Here is a 16,348-nt window from a genome sequence, read left to right on the forward strand (position 1 = left end):
TCTAGCTAGTGGTGCGGTGGTAGAGTAGTGGGCTCTGTTCTCCCATGCTGGACATTCCTTCTGGAAATGGTCTATTTGGCCGCATTTATAACAACCAACCCTTCCCGCTCTGCACTCTCCCAAGTGGAGCTTACCACACTTGATGCATGGTGGCTTCCCCTGCGAACCTTGAACCACGCTAGCTTGGGATTGAGAACCCTGGGGTCTGAAATTCTGACGACTCTGTCCTTACCGATCATACCTGTTCTGCGACATAGGTGCACTTGCTGTGGATGAGGCATAGTTGGAAGGCCTCTTATGGGAGAAGGACCTATTGCCCTTGTTTTGCCTCTGTTCATTCTCATGGCCCACTGATCTTGCCTTCTTGTTCAGATGCTGCTCTCTGTCTTTTCTTTTCTCATCCTCCACCTGTTGAGCATACACCATTAATCTCGAAATATCCATGTCTGAGATCAACAATGCTGCTTTGAACTCTTTTTTCACATGCCTCCCTAATCCGGAGACGAACTTCCTTATCTTCGACCTCGAATCTGGGATCATCTCTGGAGCATACCTGGACAGCTGGATGAACTTCAGACCATACTCCTTAACTGTCATTCCTTCTTGTTTCAGATTTACAAACTCCTCCACTTTTGCTTCTCTCAATTCTCAGGGAAAGAAGTGGTCAAGAAAGGCTCCCTCAAATTCATCCCACATAGCAGGTTCATCATCCTCACCTCTACCTTATTCCCATTGATTATACCAAATGTTTGTCACATCTTTGAGTTGATAATACACCAACTCAACCCCTTCAATTTCCGTAGCATACATAGCTTTCATAATTTTCCACATCTCATCAATAAAATTTTAGGGATCTTCATCAACCTTAGAACCCGTGAATGCCGGCGGATTCATCCTCAGAAAGTCGCTAATTCTGGTGGCAGTCGACGGCTGTTGGGAACTAGAGCTAAGAGTCAGCGAACTCTGGTTACCATTTCGGGCAGCCACTAATTGAGTGAGCATAGCAATCGCCCCTCGAAAATCTGCCTCTGAAGTGGGTACAGGTGGAGTAGCAGGCACTTGAGGTGCCTTCGCATATCTCGCAGGTCGGCCTCTAGCCATTGCTGGGCGTACCTCTGATTGAGGCATCTTGACGTTATCAACATTTCTCTGGCTAGTCGTACATTTAGGAGGCATTATCTGTAACGTATAAATGCACGAATTAGAAAGGAGTTTTATAGAGTTTAACTCTATCGCACGATTTCAGAGTATAAAATAAGTGAAACAATTCCTAATGTCTTATAGCCTCCTGATTATAAGTGTGGTGCACAACACACCCATAAGCAAGACTCTACTACACACAGCTTCATAGACTCCCTAGGACTCTTGAACTCTGTGCTCTGATACCATTATTGTCATACCCCGGGAGGGTACCCTAGGCGCGATCGGCACTCAAAAGCCATTTCTGGCCTTCAAGCGAACCACCTGATTAAGTCACACTATCATTCATTCACATTCACTCAAAGGAAGACTCAATCATAGACACGCTATTCATAATGTAAGGGCCGAGGGCCAATCACTATCAACTCATCAAAACAAATATAATAAGACTTCTAAAAAAAATGGCAGTCCAACCTTCCCACACTCTAGTCCATGAAGCCTCTATCAAAGTCTAGGAGGTGCCAATGACAAACCCATGGCTACCAACAATCAAAACAAAGGAAACGACAACAAAACTATACAAGAAAGCTCAACATCCTTCGGAAACTAGGAGGACTCACCAACTGGCTGGGAGTGTATATGGATCTTCAACGGAGCGTCGGTTGATGATATCTAGTACCTGTCGCTGCATCATAAAATGATGCAGGCTAAATGGCGTCAGTACATGGAATGTACGAGTATGTAAAATGGCCGAATGGAACGAACGTCAAGGAAGAATCAAATCAACTCAGAATCTGAACTTAAGAGAAATAACAACTCAATCAAGCGTCCTAAGTTTAAGCAAGAATATAGTTTTGACGGGACCAAATCATATACAAATCAACTCAATACGACTCAGAGTACTATCAAGACCTATTTGGGAGTTTCTCTTATCCGACAACCATCATTTATGAACCAGTGAAAGTACAACAAACCGACGTTGTTGCCTCGTCCGTTCATACTTTGCCAGGGTATGAACGAATCAACCAATCATTGATCCAATCCAACCAAGTCCTATAATGTCACGACAATAGATTTGGGGAAGCATCCGACTTTAACGGTTCAATCCCCTCCTACGTTTGGCGACGTAGTTATTGAGTTCGAATATGGACTATACTCTTACCCAATTTGGTGCTCGATACTCCTCCTAAGACTCAATGCTCATAAAACTTCATCCAATCAACTCAATCAAATCATATCGACAAGTCTCATTTCAACCTTGTCAACTCATCAACTCTATCACAATCACACATCTCATAATCATATCTTTCAAGAGTAATTTAAATGCACATTTATAGTAATATATAGACATAACCAATCATTTTCTCCATCCATTTGATTAGTCTTTGAGACTCATCACAACTTCAAGGCTTTAAATGGACAATTGAAAATAAGCAACATTTTAAAGAAAAATAACATCCTTTATCATAATCTACATAGTTAAGAAGATTAATAAAACATATTTAACAACTCATCTTCATCAACTCATACTCACATAAAGGCTCTTTTTAGAAGTTTCTTGACTCAACCTCATCAACATAGCAAGAATCAATTTAATAGATGACAAGACTCATTGAACATAACCCTAGCAAGAAACTCCATTCCTATGGACATTTATTCTCAAGGAAGGTATAGGGAACATGGGTGGACTCAACCCATATTTTAGATAGCCTTACATACCTTAGAATAGATTCTTGAAGAAACCTTGTTGTTGGGCCTTCAATGGAAACTTGGAGTCTTGAAGCTCTTGGGACAAACCTTTGTTGAAAAAGGAGAAGAAGAAGATGATGATGAAGAAGAGAGAGTTTTCTAGGGCTTTTCTAGAGAGAGAGTGGGGCTGAAAATATGTCCCTAAAATGTTCAAGGATGATACATATATAATGTGGGACAATTCTCAAATTTCCCCTACTCAAAAGTTCTGAAAAATAGGCTAAAACGCTCCTTGCGTGATAGTGGCGCGTCGCGCCATTGCAGTGCCAGGTTGATTACGCCTAAAAACTTGCACATCGGTTAGTGGCGCGCCGCGCCAAAGACCAAACTACTGAGGCACATTCTTGGCGCAATAGTGGCGCGTCGCGCCCTTATAGCGCCAAGGCCAAAATTTCTGGTTTCTGGAAATTTGGCTTGAAAAAACCTGCACATCTCGTAGTGGCGTACCACGCCAGGGGACAAACTACTGAGGCTTGTTCCTGGTGCAATAGTGGCGCATCGCGCCACTGCGGCGCCAAGCCCAGATTCCTAGTAGTTGAACCCCAGGCCTGAAATTCCTGTCGTGCTAGTTTATCTCGGGATCGTCGTATCTTTTGACTCCGAACTCCAAAAATTACATTCTTGGTGGCGTTGGAAAGAAGACTAGACGACCTTTAATTTGATGGGTCGTGGGCCACCCAGATTGTCGTCTTTTAAAAGATAGGGTCATTAGAAGTCGACCTCTTATACAAACTCATCCTAAACTTAGCCACGACAAACCTTTTTTGGACTTAGCTTGGTCCTAGGGGTCCTCTGTGACCCCACATCACCTCCAACACTCTTTAATTGTCTCAGGGACTCATCTTAACTCAAGCATATACTTCATAATAGATAAGTTCGACTCTACACGAATACAAGAAGGGTCCGAATCTTAGGGAAAATTTTTGAGGGGTGTTACAATATAATCCAAAATCTTAAAAGAAAACTCAAAGTTTCATTAATAGAAGATTTTAAAAAAACTAAAAACTACATAGCTAGAGGTCATTGCCTCTATTTATAGGCTTCAAAAGCCTTGTACAACTTAATGGCAACTCATACGCAACTCATTGACAACTCAAATACAACTCATTGACAACTCATTTTCTTAATAGCTAAGTATTCTAGAGTTATGTAAAAGATAAACTTGACAACTAGTAGCAAAATTCAAATTGGCTTTCTTTTTCTTGAAGTAGCAAAATTGATTTTTGATTTTTGAATATTCATGACTTGGATTTAAGGAATTTGATGTTCCTCATCATTCTCCTCTACTTGTTTGAAACCCGACCTCGAGTTTTCTTCGTAAAATGCTTGCTTTGGATGATAGAGTGATAGGTCAGCCACATTAAAAATATTTGAAATATTCATCTCACTTGACAAATCTACCACATAGGCATTATTATTAATCTTCTTTAGAATAGTGTATGGTCCATATTTCTTTTGCCTTAGTTTTCCATGAACACTAGTAGGCAATCTCTCCTTTCTAAGGCATACCATTACTTGGTCACCAACTTGGAATGATATTAGCCTCCTTTTCTTATCTGTCAATTGCTTGTATTTCTTGTTTGATGCTTCTAATATATCTTGAACCTCTTTAAATAATTCCAAATAGTTGTCACCAAAGTTCATAGTTGATCTTGAATTCTCCCTTGTTTGCAACATCACTAAATCAACCACATGTCTTGGAACTTTAGTGTAGACAATGAAGAATGGACTACGGCCTGTAGATCTATGTTCATAATTATTGTAGGAAAACTCGGCAAGAAATAAAGCTAAATCCCACTGTCCTTTCTTATCTCCACATATGCAGCGAATTAAATTACCAAGAAATTTATTCACCACTTCTGTTTGTCCATCTGTTTGTGGATGTGCAATGCTTGAAAACACTGTATTGAATTGCCTCCATAATGTAAGACAAAATACAGCAAGAAATTTGCTATCACGGTCTGAAACAATTGATCTTGGAACACCATGTAGTCTAAGGACTTCTCTAAAGAAAAGATTAGCCATATGATGGGCATCCATTATCTTACGACAAGGAATTAAATATGCCATTTTAGAAAATCTGTCTACTATTACAAAAACAGCATCATGCCCATACCTTGGCCTTGGTAAACCAAGTACAAAATCCATTAATAGATCTTCTCATGGTGCACTTGGAACTGGTAATGGCATATATAGTCCAGTGTTTTGGACCTGACCTTTGTATGTTTGGCATACGAGACACCTTTGCACAAACTTACCAGCATATCTTTTAAGTTGTGATCAATAATAGCGTGCTTCCATATTAGCGATAGTCTTGTCACAACCAACATGACCACTAAGATTACCTGAATGTATCTCTCTGATCAACTTCCCATAGAGAATTTCTAGGGATGCATAAGTGATTTCCATTAAAGAGATATCCATCTTGTACCACAAAATTCTCTTCTAATGGTAGCCCTTTCATGTGTTTCATCAAGATTTGCCCAAAGTCTTCATCATTTTCATACAATTTTTTTATTTGATCTACTCCCCGTAACTCAGCTTTAAAAGAAACCATGAGACTTACACGTCGGCTTAAAGCATCTGCCACCCGGTTAGTTTCTCCGGACTTGTGGACAATAAGATAATTAAATCTCTCTAAGTAGGTTCCCCACCTTGCCAACATGCAATCCACATGCTTTTGATTTCTAAAATGCTTCAACGATTAAAGATCAATGTAGACAATGAACTCCTTAGGCAATAAATAAACCTCTCATGTCTTCAATGCCTTGTAAATATAATACAGCTCTTGTTGGTAGGTACTCCATTTCTGTCTTGCTTCACTTAGTTTCTCACTGAAGAAAGTAATGGGTTTCCTTACTTGTGATAAAACACCCCCAATGCCTACTCTACTAGCATCACATTCTAATTTAAAAATCTTGTTGAAATCTGGTAATGCTAAAATAAGAGCTTGTGGGAGCCTTTCTTTAATCTCCATGAACCTAGCTTCAGCTTTTTTATCCTATTTAAACTTTTCTTTCACGAACCTTTTATAGAAAATGGCTAAACCATGAAAACTCCTCACTTCAGAGACATACTTTGGAGTTGACGGCCCTTTATTGCCTCTACTTTAAATTTATCAACTTGAACTCCCTCACTTGAAATAACAAAGCCCAAGAAAACCAACCTTGTTTCAAGGAACACACACTTTTTCAAGTTGACGTAGAGTTCATTCTCCTTCAATGCATTCATCACCTTCTTAACATGTTCAAAATGTTCCTCCATATTCTTTCTATAAATTAGTATATCATCAAAATAGACAACTACAAATTGTGATAAGAATGGATGAAGAACCTGATTCATTAAGTGCATGAAAGTGCTAGGTGCATTTGAAAGACCAAATGGCATAACTAGCCATTCATATAGCCCATATTTTGTCTTGAACGCAGTTTTCCATTCATCGTCAGGTCTAATTCGTATTTGATGATACCCACTTTTTAGATCAAGCTTTGAAAATACCTTTGCTCCACTCAATTGGTCAAGTATGTCATCTAAGCGTGGAATAGGAAATCTATATCTGGTAGTGATCTTATTGATAGCCCTACTATCCGTGCACATCCACCAAAACCCATCTTTCTTTGGTGTGAGTAGTGTTGATACAACACATGGACTTATGCTTTCTCTACTATGCCCCTTTTGCAATAACTCTTCTACTTTTTCTTTCAAAATAGCATGCTTTTTTGGGCTCATTCTGTAATGTGGTAAATTTAGAAGACTAGCACCTGGAACAAAGTTAATTCGATGGTGAATATTCCTAATAGGAGGTAGATGTTGAGGCTCCCCAAGTATGCTTTGGTATTCAGATAATAGACTTTGCATCTCCACTGGAGTTTCTTTCACAGGTTGCTCATCTCCTTTTACAACTAATGCGGCACATAATTTTGACTCCTTCAAATGTTGAACAAATTCTTTTGAATTTTGAGTAATAGATAGCATACTTTTCTCGTTTTCTTTAGAAGCATTATTAAGAGTTTTGTTCGGAAGTATAATAAACTTTCATTTGTTCCAAATGAAAGAAAACCAATTGTCTCTCCCTTTATGTGTGGCGTCCACATCAAATTGCCAAGGTCTTCCAATAAGAACATGACTTGCATACATATCAACCACATCGCATAAAATATTTGAGCGATAATGCTTACCCAATGAAAGTGGTAACCAACATTATTTGGGGATCCTGATCTTCACTCCTTTCTTGAGCCATCTAATAGTATATAGATTCGGATGATCATGAGTCTCAAGATTTAAGTGTTTCACCATGCTTTCAGAAACTAAATTCTCACAGCTGCAACTATCAATTACTAATTTGCATACCTTCCCATTCATAGTACATTTGCTTTCAAATATCCTCTTTCATTGTGACTCTTCAAGTTGCATAGTTGAGCATAGAAGGCTCTTAACCACACATATAATTTTTTCTCCCTCTTCTTCATATAGTTCGGGCTCACCTTCACTTTTATAGTCTTCCACCTCTTCATCCCTTTCATCACGACGAGTGGTGTTGACAAACTTCATTCTTGGAAAATTGCTAGATATGTGCCCTTTTTCATGACACTTATAACACTTGATTATATTAGATGGTTGCTTCTCAAGGTTTTTGCTAGAAGATGTTCCTTTACCGGTCTTCTTCCCTTTAGATGGAATAGATTTCACCTCTTCTCTGTGTGGAGAATTTAGGGATATATTCTCAGGACGAGAATAAGAAAGGGCTCTATAGGGCTTCTTGGTCTTCAAAGATCTCTCAGCCTTTAAGGCAAGAGTTTGGGCTTGATCTATAGACCAAATTTGTTGTATGCCAAGACGTTCTTGGATCGAATCACTTAGACCATTGATATACCTTGCGGCTTGTTGATCTTCATTTTCAGAAATGTTGCACCTTACTTGTAACCTTAAGAACTTATCTGTATAATCAGAAATAGACAGATTGCCTTGAACACAATTATGGAACTGCAAGTGCAAGAGTTGTTCATAATCTGATAGCAAGAACCTAGTCTTTAGAAGTACTTTCATTTGTGGCCAATAACTTACACGATTTTCACCCCTCAAAGAAGCACTTCTTGATGACGATTCCACCCAGCTCCATTACCTCCTTTCAATTTATATGCCACCAAGTCTACTCAACATTCTGGAGGGATATTCATAATATCAAAGAATGTCTCCATCTCGTATATCCAATCAAGAAACCCTTCAATGTCTACATTACCATTGAAAGTTGGGATTTCTACCTTAATCTTGTAAATATCTTCACCATTTGCATAACCTCTTCTTGGTTGTGCATAAATATCATGCTCCTCCACATCATCTTCCTCTTCCACATGTTGAGCTCGATGTTGTCTCCGATTGACATTTATATTTATCGCTCTTTGTTATGACTGTTGATTTTCTGCTTTGTTGATGTTGATTCCTTGATTTCCAGCAACACCTCCTTGATTGTTTCTCACTAATAAAAATGTTCTTCAAACCTCTTCGTGAGTTCTTCACGAAGAGCAATGTTTTGTTGATTCAATCTTTCTTCTAAGTTGTTCATCCTCATTGTAAGATCCTCCATAGCTTGTGGCATATTTCCTTCAAGAGATAACAAAAATTATAGCTTGATCAACCGGCTCTGATACCAAGCTGATGTAGCACAAGTTTTAGAGAAATTCTCTAATGTGATGATTAAAGTAAGCAACACAATTTGTTCAAGGAACAACTTCAACGTGTTGTAAGATAACACCTTAAAGGCAATCCGAATCCATGGAAAGAAAGAGTTTAATCCAAATCCCTTAAAACACAAGATCTAATCCAAGATCTTAAAAGAAAACTCAAAGTTTCACTAATAGAAGATTTAAAAAAAAACTAAAAACCACATAGCTAGAGGTCATTGCCTCTATTTATAGGCTTCAAAAGCCTTGTACAACTTAATGACAACTAATTGACAACTCATACACAACTTATAACCTAACTCATTGACAACTCATAGTTGACAACTCATTTTCTTTATAGCTAATTATTCTAGAGTTATTTAACAGATAAACTTGACAACTAGTAGCAAAATTCAAATTGGCTTTCTCTTTCTTGAAGTAGCAAAATTGATTTTTGATTCTTGAATATTCATGACTTGGATTTTGTTATGAATCTACCCCAACACAATATAAATATGGATGTCATAGACTTAGTTATTGGGCCAAGAAGAAGTAATAGGAGCAAAAGGCCTTCACAAAGGTTAATTTGGGATCCATGCCCAATTATCAACTGGTTAAAAGGGACTAAGGTTTAGGAAGAAGGATTAGGCAAATTGTTGAGAAAAATATCTAGTACTCTTATCCCTTTCATTGAGTCTAAGCTTCTTATCTCCCTTCAGTTATCTTCTTCAATAGTTTCTTGTTTTATTAGTCAATTGTTGTTCTGCAATTTCATTGTTGGTTTCATTTTCCCATTATAACTTTGAGTTTAGTGAATATAATATTTAGTTTTTATTGTGAAATTGGAGTTGTTACAGATTTAAGGAATTTAATTTTCCTCGTCAGGGGGTAAGGTTGGATCTAGGGGTCGGGTTTCAAGGTTAGGGTCGGGGTCAGGTTGGGTCTCAAGGTCAAGGATCGAGTTTGAATCTTGGGTCTCAGGGTTGGTACATCAAGCTTGAGTTTGGATCTCTATAATAACCCTAAATATCATTTTTGAAAATTTTGAAATATTACTATTTTATCCTGTCGATAGTTGTCCTGATTCATGCTTGATTAGTTTACGAAGTTAGTTCTGGAATTTTTTTGAAAAGTTATGATTTTTGAAAGTTCTGAATTTTTAAAGGCTTAAGTTGTTTAGAAGTGGTTTTTGGTACCAACCAAACTACGAGTCTCGGAATAGAATTCTGTCAGTTCTATCTAACTCCAAAAATATAGAATTTGGTCTAGGAGTGTTGTTAGTTTCAGATTGGGAGTGATTGTGTTTATTTGAAGATTCGTCGGAAGGAAAAAACTCAAGTTGCAGAGTGATTGCATGCTTGAATTGAGGCAAGTGGACTTTATAAATATTTTTGAAGTATATTGAACCTTGTATGTCATTGTATGCATGAGAGTAATGAGGATTGATAAAGGGTTCATATATCGTGCTTTGATGGTTATTCAATAAACTCTAATGACGATAAAAGCAAGGTAAAAGAAGAAATTGTTGATTTTGTGAAGTAAGGTTGCTTGAATGATTCGAATGAGTTGATCAACTTAAACATGATGTTGTGATGACATTTCTGTATTGGATTGTGACTATGAAAGTGTTATTCCTCTCATTGTGTTTCTCTCATTGAGTATTTGTACCTATTTACTTGCACCGAGGTTGTGTCAATGTTGTGTACATGAATTGTAAGAATGAGATGAAATAGGGAACGATTCATATTGAGAGAAAATAAGGAACGGGCCACACGTACGTGGCTGATTCATATTGAGAGGAAATAATGAACAGGCCACACATCCGTTGCATATTCATTTTGAGAGAGAAGGGATCGAGCCATACGGTCGTGACAGGTGCATGGACTGAAGATCCCCCATTATTTTTGAACCGATGATTCAGTGCATGTGTATTATTAGGACAGATATGTATCACTCTATTTGACATTACACTACATTGCAGTACACTTGTCTTTATATTATGATATTCGCAACTTATGGCGTGAGTTGTGATTGTTAACTAACGAAGAACTGTGATTATACTTAAATACTATTATGTGTGTGTTGAAGTGCAAATTGTGATGTTCTTTTCGTGTATTGTTGATATGGAGTGAGGATCGCTAGGTTGGGTTGTTTCTTATACAAGTTGTAGTTTGAGAAGGTTCGGATGGTATGTGATGGGTACTCGTGTTCAATATGTCTTTACTTAGAATTAATAATTTGTTTGTTGAGTACCATGTTGATTGGTACTCACCCTTGCTTTCTACATTTATGTAGGTTTGAGCCCAGATCCTATTGATATCTCCTCCTACTTTTCTACGTCTGTGGCTCCAGTTGGAGAGTGAGGTAGTTGTTTGTCATTTTGGCGGATATCTCATACACTTTATTTATGTTCTTGTTCTACTTCAGACACAAAGACATTGAGACTTGTATTTCTTTCTAATCTAATGTAATACTTAGAGGCTTGTACACGTGATAATTAGATTTTGAGGGTATTAAGAGTTTGCTTAAGTTATCAACATATTTCGTTATGTTAAGGTTGCATTTCCTCTTTACTTCCGCATTTATCTGTTTAATCGGATTTTAGGTTGAATTGCCTTGGTGAGATAAGACGAGTGTCATCATGTCCACTTTTGGACTGCGACAGTCTCGGTCTAGAGTCTAGGGTCAGCAACGTTGGGGTCGAGGTCAAGGTTGTATCCCAAATTTATATTGGGGTTGGGTGCTGGGTTATTGTCAGGTCAGGTCTTATGTTGGGTCAGGACATGCGTTAGAGTGCAAGGTTATAGTATTTTTTTAGATTATATCTAAATGCCATTAGGACAATATTTTCTCTTTTCTAATCGAACACCACTTATTTTCTTAGATTACAGTTCTTATCATGGCAGAATGGCTAAAGACCCCCCTGAACTTGAGGTTTTTTATTCAATGCACACCTAAACTATAATTCATTTTAAATACCCCTTCTAAACTCGTTTATTTAACTATCGCGTACCCCTGCAGCGTCCACATGGCATAGAAATTGAGTACAAACTCAATCAGGCGCATGAGGGAGTAATATCTTTGCCACATCACAGTCTCCAACAGTAAAAAAAAGTTAAAATATCCAATTTTCTTTGTTCTTTTTCTCCATTTTCAGAACATTCTCTCTCTTCTCCACCATTTCTATTTATTCACCCATTTTTCTTTGCTTTTCTCTACCTTTTCAAATTTCTTAGAACCCACTTTCTTTCTTTTGCAAGACTTGTTTGTTCATGTGGGAGTCCTCCAATTGTGAGAATTTCATGGACAAGTGACAACCCCGGACGTAGATTCCTTGGTTGTAGGCACTATGGGGTATGTATTATTCATTTTTTTCTTTTCATTTCGTATTATGTAATTTTTTTAACTTTGATTTTATGTAATGCAATCCTTATTTCGAACTCCTTGTAAGTTTTTCGATTGGTATGATCCAAAATTTTCCAACCAAGCAAATGTTGTGATTTTGGGTCTGTTGAATAAGACCAACAAACAACAAAAGCAATTGGAGTGTAGAAGGATGTTAAAACTGATTTTGCGTAATAGTTTGATATGTAATGTCATAATGTTCTTTCATATCGTGTGTAGTTGATTAGTGAAAATGTTATTAACGTATGACGTGTATGTTTCTTCTTATTAAAGCAATATATATATTGTTGCTGATGTCTATTCAATACATCTTTTTTCCCATTTTTCGTAAAACTACAACTACATAGAATAGGTAATACTACATAAACATACAAAAATACAAAGAGAGAGTGATAATAAAACATAGTAATAATATAAGTAGTGGCATTCCATACGTTTTTCTTGATCATGAAACACAACATAGTGCTTCATTCTTTCAACCAACCACCACCATAATACTTAAAAAGTCAATCACCAAAACACAAAAACAGTCACTAATTTAAGTTTGGTTGAACAACCACAAGTACTAAATATACCAAAAGTACATTAACAGTTACCAACCACACATTAACAAAATAAGATTTCTTTAAGGGAGATTTTCCCTTGGCTTGTGCCCTTGTCTGAATTCCAGCAGCACTTGATCTGGTTTGAACACAATGCATAACACTTCAGACTTGAAGTTCTCTTTGAGTAATTGCTTGTTTGCCTTTCCACTTCAGTCCCTTGATAGGTTGATAACCAATATCACCTGTCACATGTGCAGAACTCTGTACCACAGTATTAACCGTCCTACTACTAGCCATTCCTTGCTGAAATATTAACAACTTAGTTATTTTTGAACTCACATTTGAGAATACAATATTCATAATATTATAAGAAACTTACATTAATACAAATATATCCAATATCAGAAACAAATACACCTTGTCCCACAACTCTTGGCCTCTTGTAACCACTTCCTTCACCTCTTCTTTTTGCCTTACGGGTATTGTTGCTACTTGCTCTTTCATATTGGCCTCTACCCTTTTTGTTTCCAGTGGAGGACTGTTGTGACTGAAAACACCATAGAACAAGAAACTAAGTTAATAAGTAATGCAATTTGTAATAGTCTAAGTTAATGTGAGTATACCTCGTGTGGGTGTTGGTGTGGACTTAGGCTTAGGATTTTTTGGACAACTTTTGTCGTTATGATTTACTCTTTTGAAGATTGAACATGTCATAACTATCCCTAATTTTAGCAACTTCCCAGCTTTTCTCACTTCAACAATCTCTTTTCTTCTGTTCTTTGGTGGCCTACCAGGCATTTTTCTTACCTCAGGTGGTTCAACTATTGGATTTGTACTTTCTGGCCACATTTTCATGTTTGAAACTGGTTGAATAAAATGAGAATAAGCCTTCAGATATGTCTCTTTTCTGTACCAGCTTGAAATTGCTTGTGATGCATCCACGTTCAGGTGGTTCATTGCTACTATACCATGTACATGGAATGCCTTTCAACTCCCAAGATCTGCAACGACATTTCTGTAGTCCCAAGTTCACAATATGCTTGTATGTCCCTTCTAACACTTCAAATCCTTCATCACCATTCCAATCAATGTTACACTGCATTGATCTTGTTACATTGGCATTAAATACCATCATTGCCATTGGAGATATATTCTCTATCTAAGAATTAGCAAATGCTCTTGACTTATTCACCCTATTCATCACTTGATTCTGCTTTCTTCCAACGTAGAAACAATAGTCTTGTTCCTAGGTCCCAAGATCCAAGCATTGAAACTCTCTGCCATGTTGTTATCTACGCTATCACATTTGGAAAAAGTCTTGAAATAAGCTTTGCACCATTTCTCCTTGTTGTAATTGATAAGGTCTTCAACAATACCTCTTCCCAGCTTTGCTAGACCATCTAGGTTGTGCTTAAATTGTGCCTCAAAAGTGGCTCTAGCACAACTCCAGAATATCTTCCTTCTTTCTATGCCTCTCCAGTTTTGTGACCAATTAGATAATATGTGCCTAGCACGCATTCCGGAAATACTTCATCTGCAACAGCTACTAGTCCCTGTAGTTTCAAACAAAATAATAAAGTTAAATAAATTTGGTTCAAATTAAATTAAAGACAAAAATAAAGAAATTGAATTACCTTTTGCATATCACTAATAATATTGACCCGGGAACCATCTCCTAGATTAAGATCATCTTGCAAAATGGTCATGAACCATCTCCAAGTATCCTTGCTTTCAGTACCAACTACTGCCCATGCTATTGGAAACATTTGATTGTTTCCATCCTTAGCAACAGCTATCAAGAGTTGACCTTTACAAATTTCTTTTAAACAACACCCATCCAGCCCTATACATCTTCCGCATCCCTGTTGGAAACCCCTTTTCATAGCATCAAAACATATATAGAAAGAGTGAAACTGTTTCATCCCATTATCTGAATATGCAAGTTTCACAACACAAATGCTGCCAGGATTTGTTTGGAGAAAGACATCCCTGTAGTCTAGGATTCTGTTAAATTCTGCCACATGGTCCTCTATAATTTCCTGCAAAACTAATTTTCTTGTCTTTAAACACACTGTCTTGCCTACATAAACCTTCAACTCTTTCCTCACCCAATCCTGAATTTCCCACCCTTTGATCCTAGGTTGAGAGATAATCCTATCTTTCAGATACTTTGATAAAAACTTAGAATTACAGAGGAAATTAGTGTTGGTTCTGGTACATTTGTGCCTTGGGTTGTAGGTCTTGATAGTGAAGTTCTCACTTCTTCCTTCCTTGATAGCATACAACAACCATGGACAACCACTTTTACACTTCACTCTTACTCTTGTACTCTCATTCACATATTTGTCTAACTCAACCCCCTTCTTTATAACATATTTTGTAACTGCCTCTCTAAATTCCTTTACACTTTCAAATACCAACCAACACTGCCATATTACAACATCACAAGTAGAATTATATATCACTCTATTACTCTTTTTTCTTCCCCTTAAACTCCCCCCTTCAAGTTCATCATTAGAAACAGGTAGTAAGTCATCATCACTTTGATAATTATCACAATCAGAACTGTCATAGTATGGCTCATCCTCTATTAGGTTACTCTTAAAATTCTTCTTGCCTTTTTCAATACCCTCATACCCTTCATCAAGTCCAACTTCACCTAAAAATCCTTTTGTTTTTTCCTTCTTCTTGTTCCTCCTATTTTCTCTATTAAACTTTCTCACATCTTCCTTCACAATTCTCAATTCCTCATGCACATTACTACCATAGTCAACAGACTGGTCAAAATCTTCACCATCATTGTCTATATCATGTTCTGCATTTTCATGGACAGTTGGTTCAACTTCTTCTTGAACAGAAGGTTCAGTTTCTTGTTGGACAAAAGGGACAACTTCTTCTTCTTCTTCAGAATCAGTCCAATCTATTGAAGATTCATCATCAGCCCTTTCATGCTCAACTCTTTCATTCTCCACTAGATCTTGACTCAAAGAAGAAGAAGAAGCTAATCCTAGATCTGGATTTTTTGCTTGCCTAATTAAAGAACTGTCATATTCCCTAGTTCCAAGTGCATTAAAAGACTCACCAACTTGACTCAAATCTTGACTAATTTTCCCTTAAGAGGGACCCATATCCTCTAGCATTGAGTCATCATACACATAAATATATATGGTGTCCCCACTATGCAAAAACACTGCAATATCATAAATGTCCCTGTCTTTTTTTAATTCAACCAGATCACTCCCTAGAGATGGAACTACGTAAGTCTTTCCTAACTTAGTAATTCCAAAAGACTTAGCATAATCTGCAAGTTAGGAATTGACAAATGATCTTCATCCACATTGAACACATGTTCAGTCCTACCCCCAACATATATTGGACGACCTACCTCACTTACCAACATACCCCCAAATTTGAACCTTAAGGTACTTACAAGCCATCTGACAACCTATAACCACAATAATAATGACAAGCATTTAACAACAGAGTCAACATATATGAATATTCACAAGCATACAATTACACGTATGGAAATATGCATAAAATTTTAATATTTAACAATACCAAAATAGAATATATGAATTAGAAACCTAAAATATTGATGATACTCACAAACATTCAATTATACATAGAATCTTGATTTTACTAAAAAGCCCTAATTTTTTGAACTAATTACCAGAAACCCTAGTACTCATGCATGCATAAGTTGATCAAGTAAACAATATTACATTCAGTAAGTAATAATCATAGTTGAAAACTATGACGAAAACAATTCCCTGTTCAGAAGCTCAGTCGAAAACTACGGCGAAACCCTAGTTAGAAAATATGACAAAGCGAAACCCTAGTCAAAGA

At 37.2% G+C, this 16,348-nt stretch overlaps 1 protein-coding gene across 1 annotated transcript; it reads right to left on the reverse strand.

Annotated features, from left to right (window-relative positions):
• Positions 1 to 12,347: 12,347 nt before the first annotated feature.
• LOC129905025 (uncharacterized) lies at positions 12,348 to 15,936 on the reverse strand. The gene is made up of 5 exons (XM_055980423.1): positions 15,930 to 15,936; positions 14,134 to 15,611; positions 13,123 to 14,052; positions 12,879 to 13,046; positions 12,348 to 12,802 (listed from the first exon to the last, which is right to left on the reverse strand). Exons 1-3 carry the CDS (start codon positions 15,934 to 15,936, stop codon positions 13,966 to 13,968), a joined length of 1,572 nt encoding a protein of 523 aa, XP_055836398.1. The 3' UTR covers positions 12,348 to 12,802; positions 12,879 to 13,046; positions 13,123 to 13,965.
• Positions 15,937 to 16,348: the final 412 nt, after the last annotated feature.

This window comes from Solanum dulcamara, chromosome 10 (assembly GCF_947179165.1).
Source record: "Solanum dulcamara chromosome 10, daSolDulc1.2, whole genome shotgun sequence".
Taxonomy (NCBI): domain Eukaryota; kingdom Viridiplantae; phylum Streptophyta; class Magnoliopsida; order Solanales; family Solanaceae; genus Solanum; species Solanum dulcamara.

What these genes read in the sequence shown, in the direction of transcription:
- LOC129905025 (XM_055980423.1), bottom strand. An exon ending in TTATTAGTGATATGCAAAAG is followed by an intron (nt 14,053 to 14,133) that starts GTAATTCAATTT and finishes TTGAAACTACAG; the next exon opens with GGACTAGTAGCTGTTGCAGA.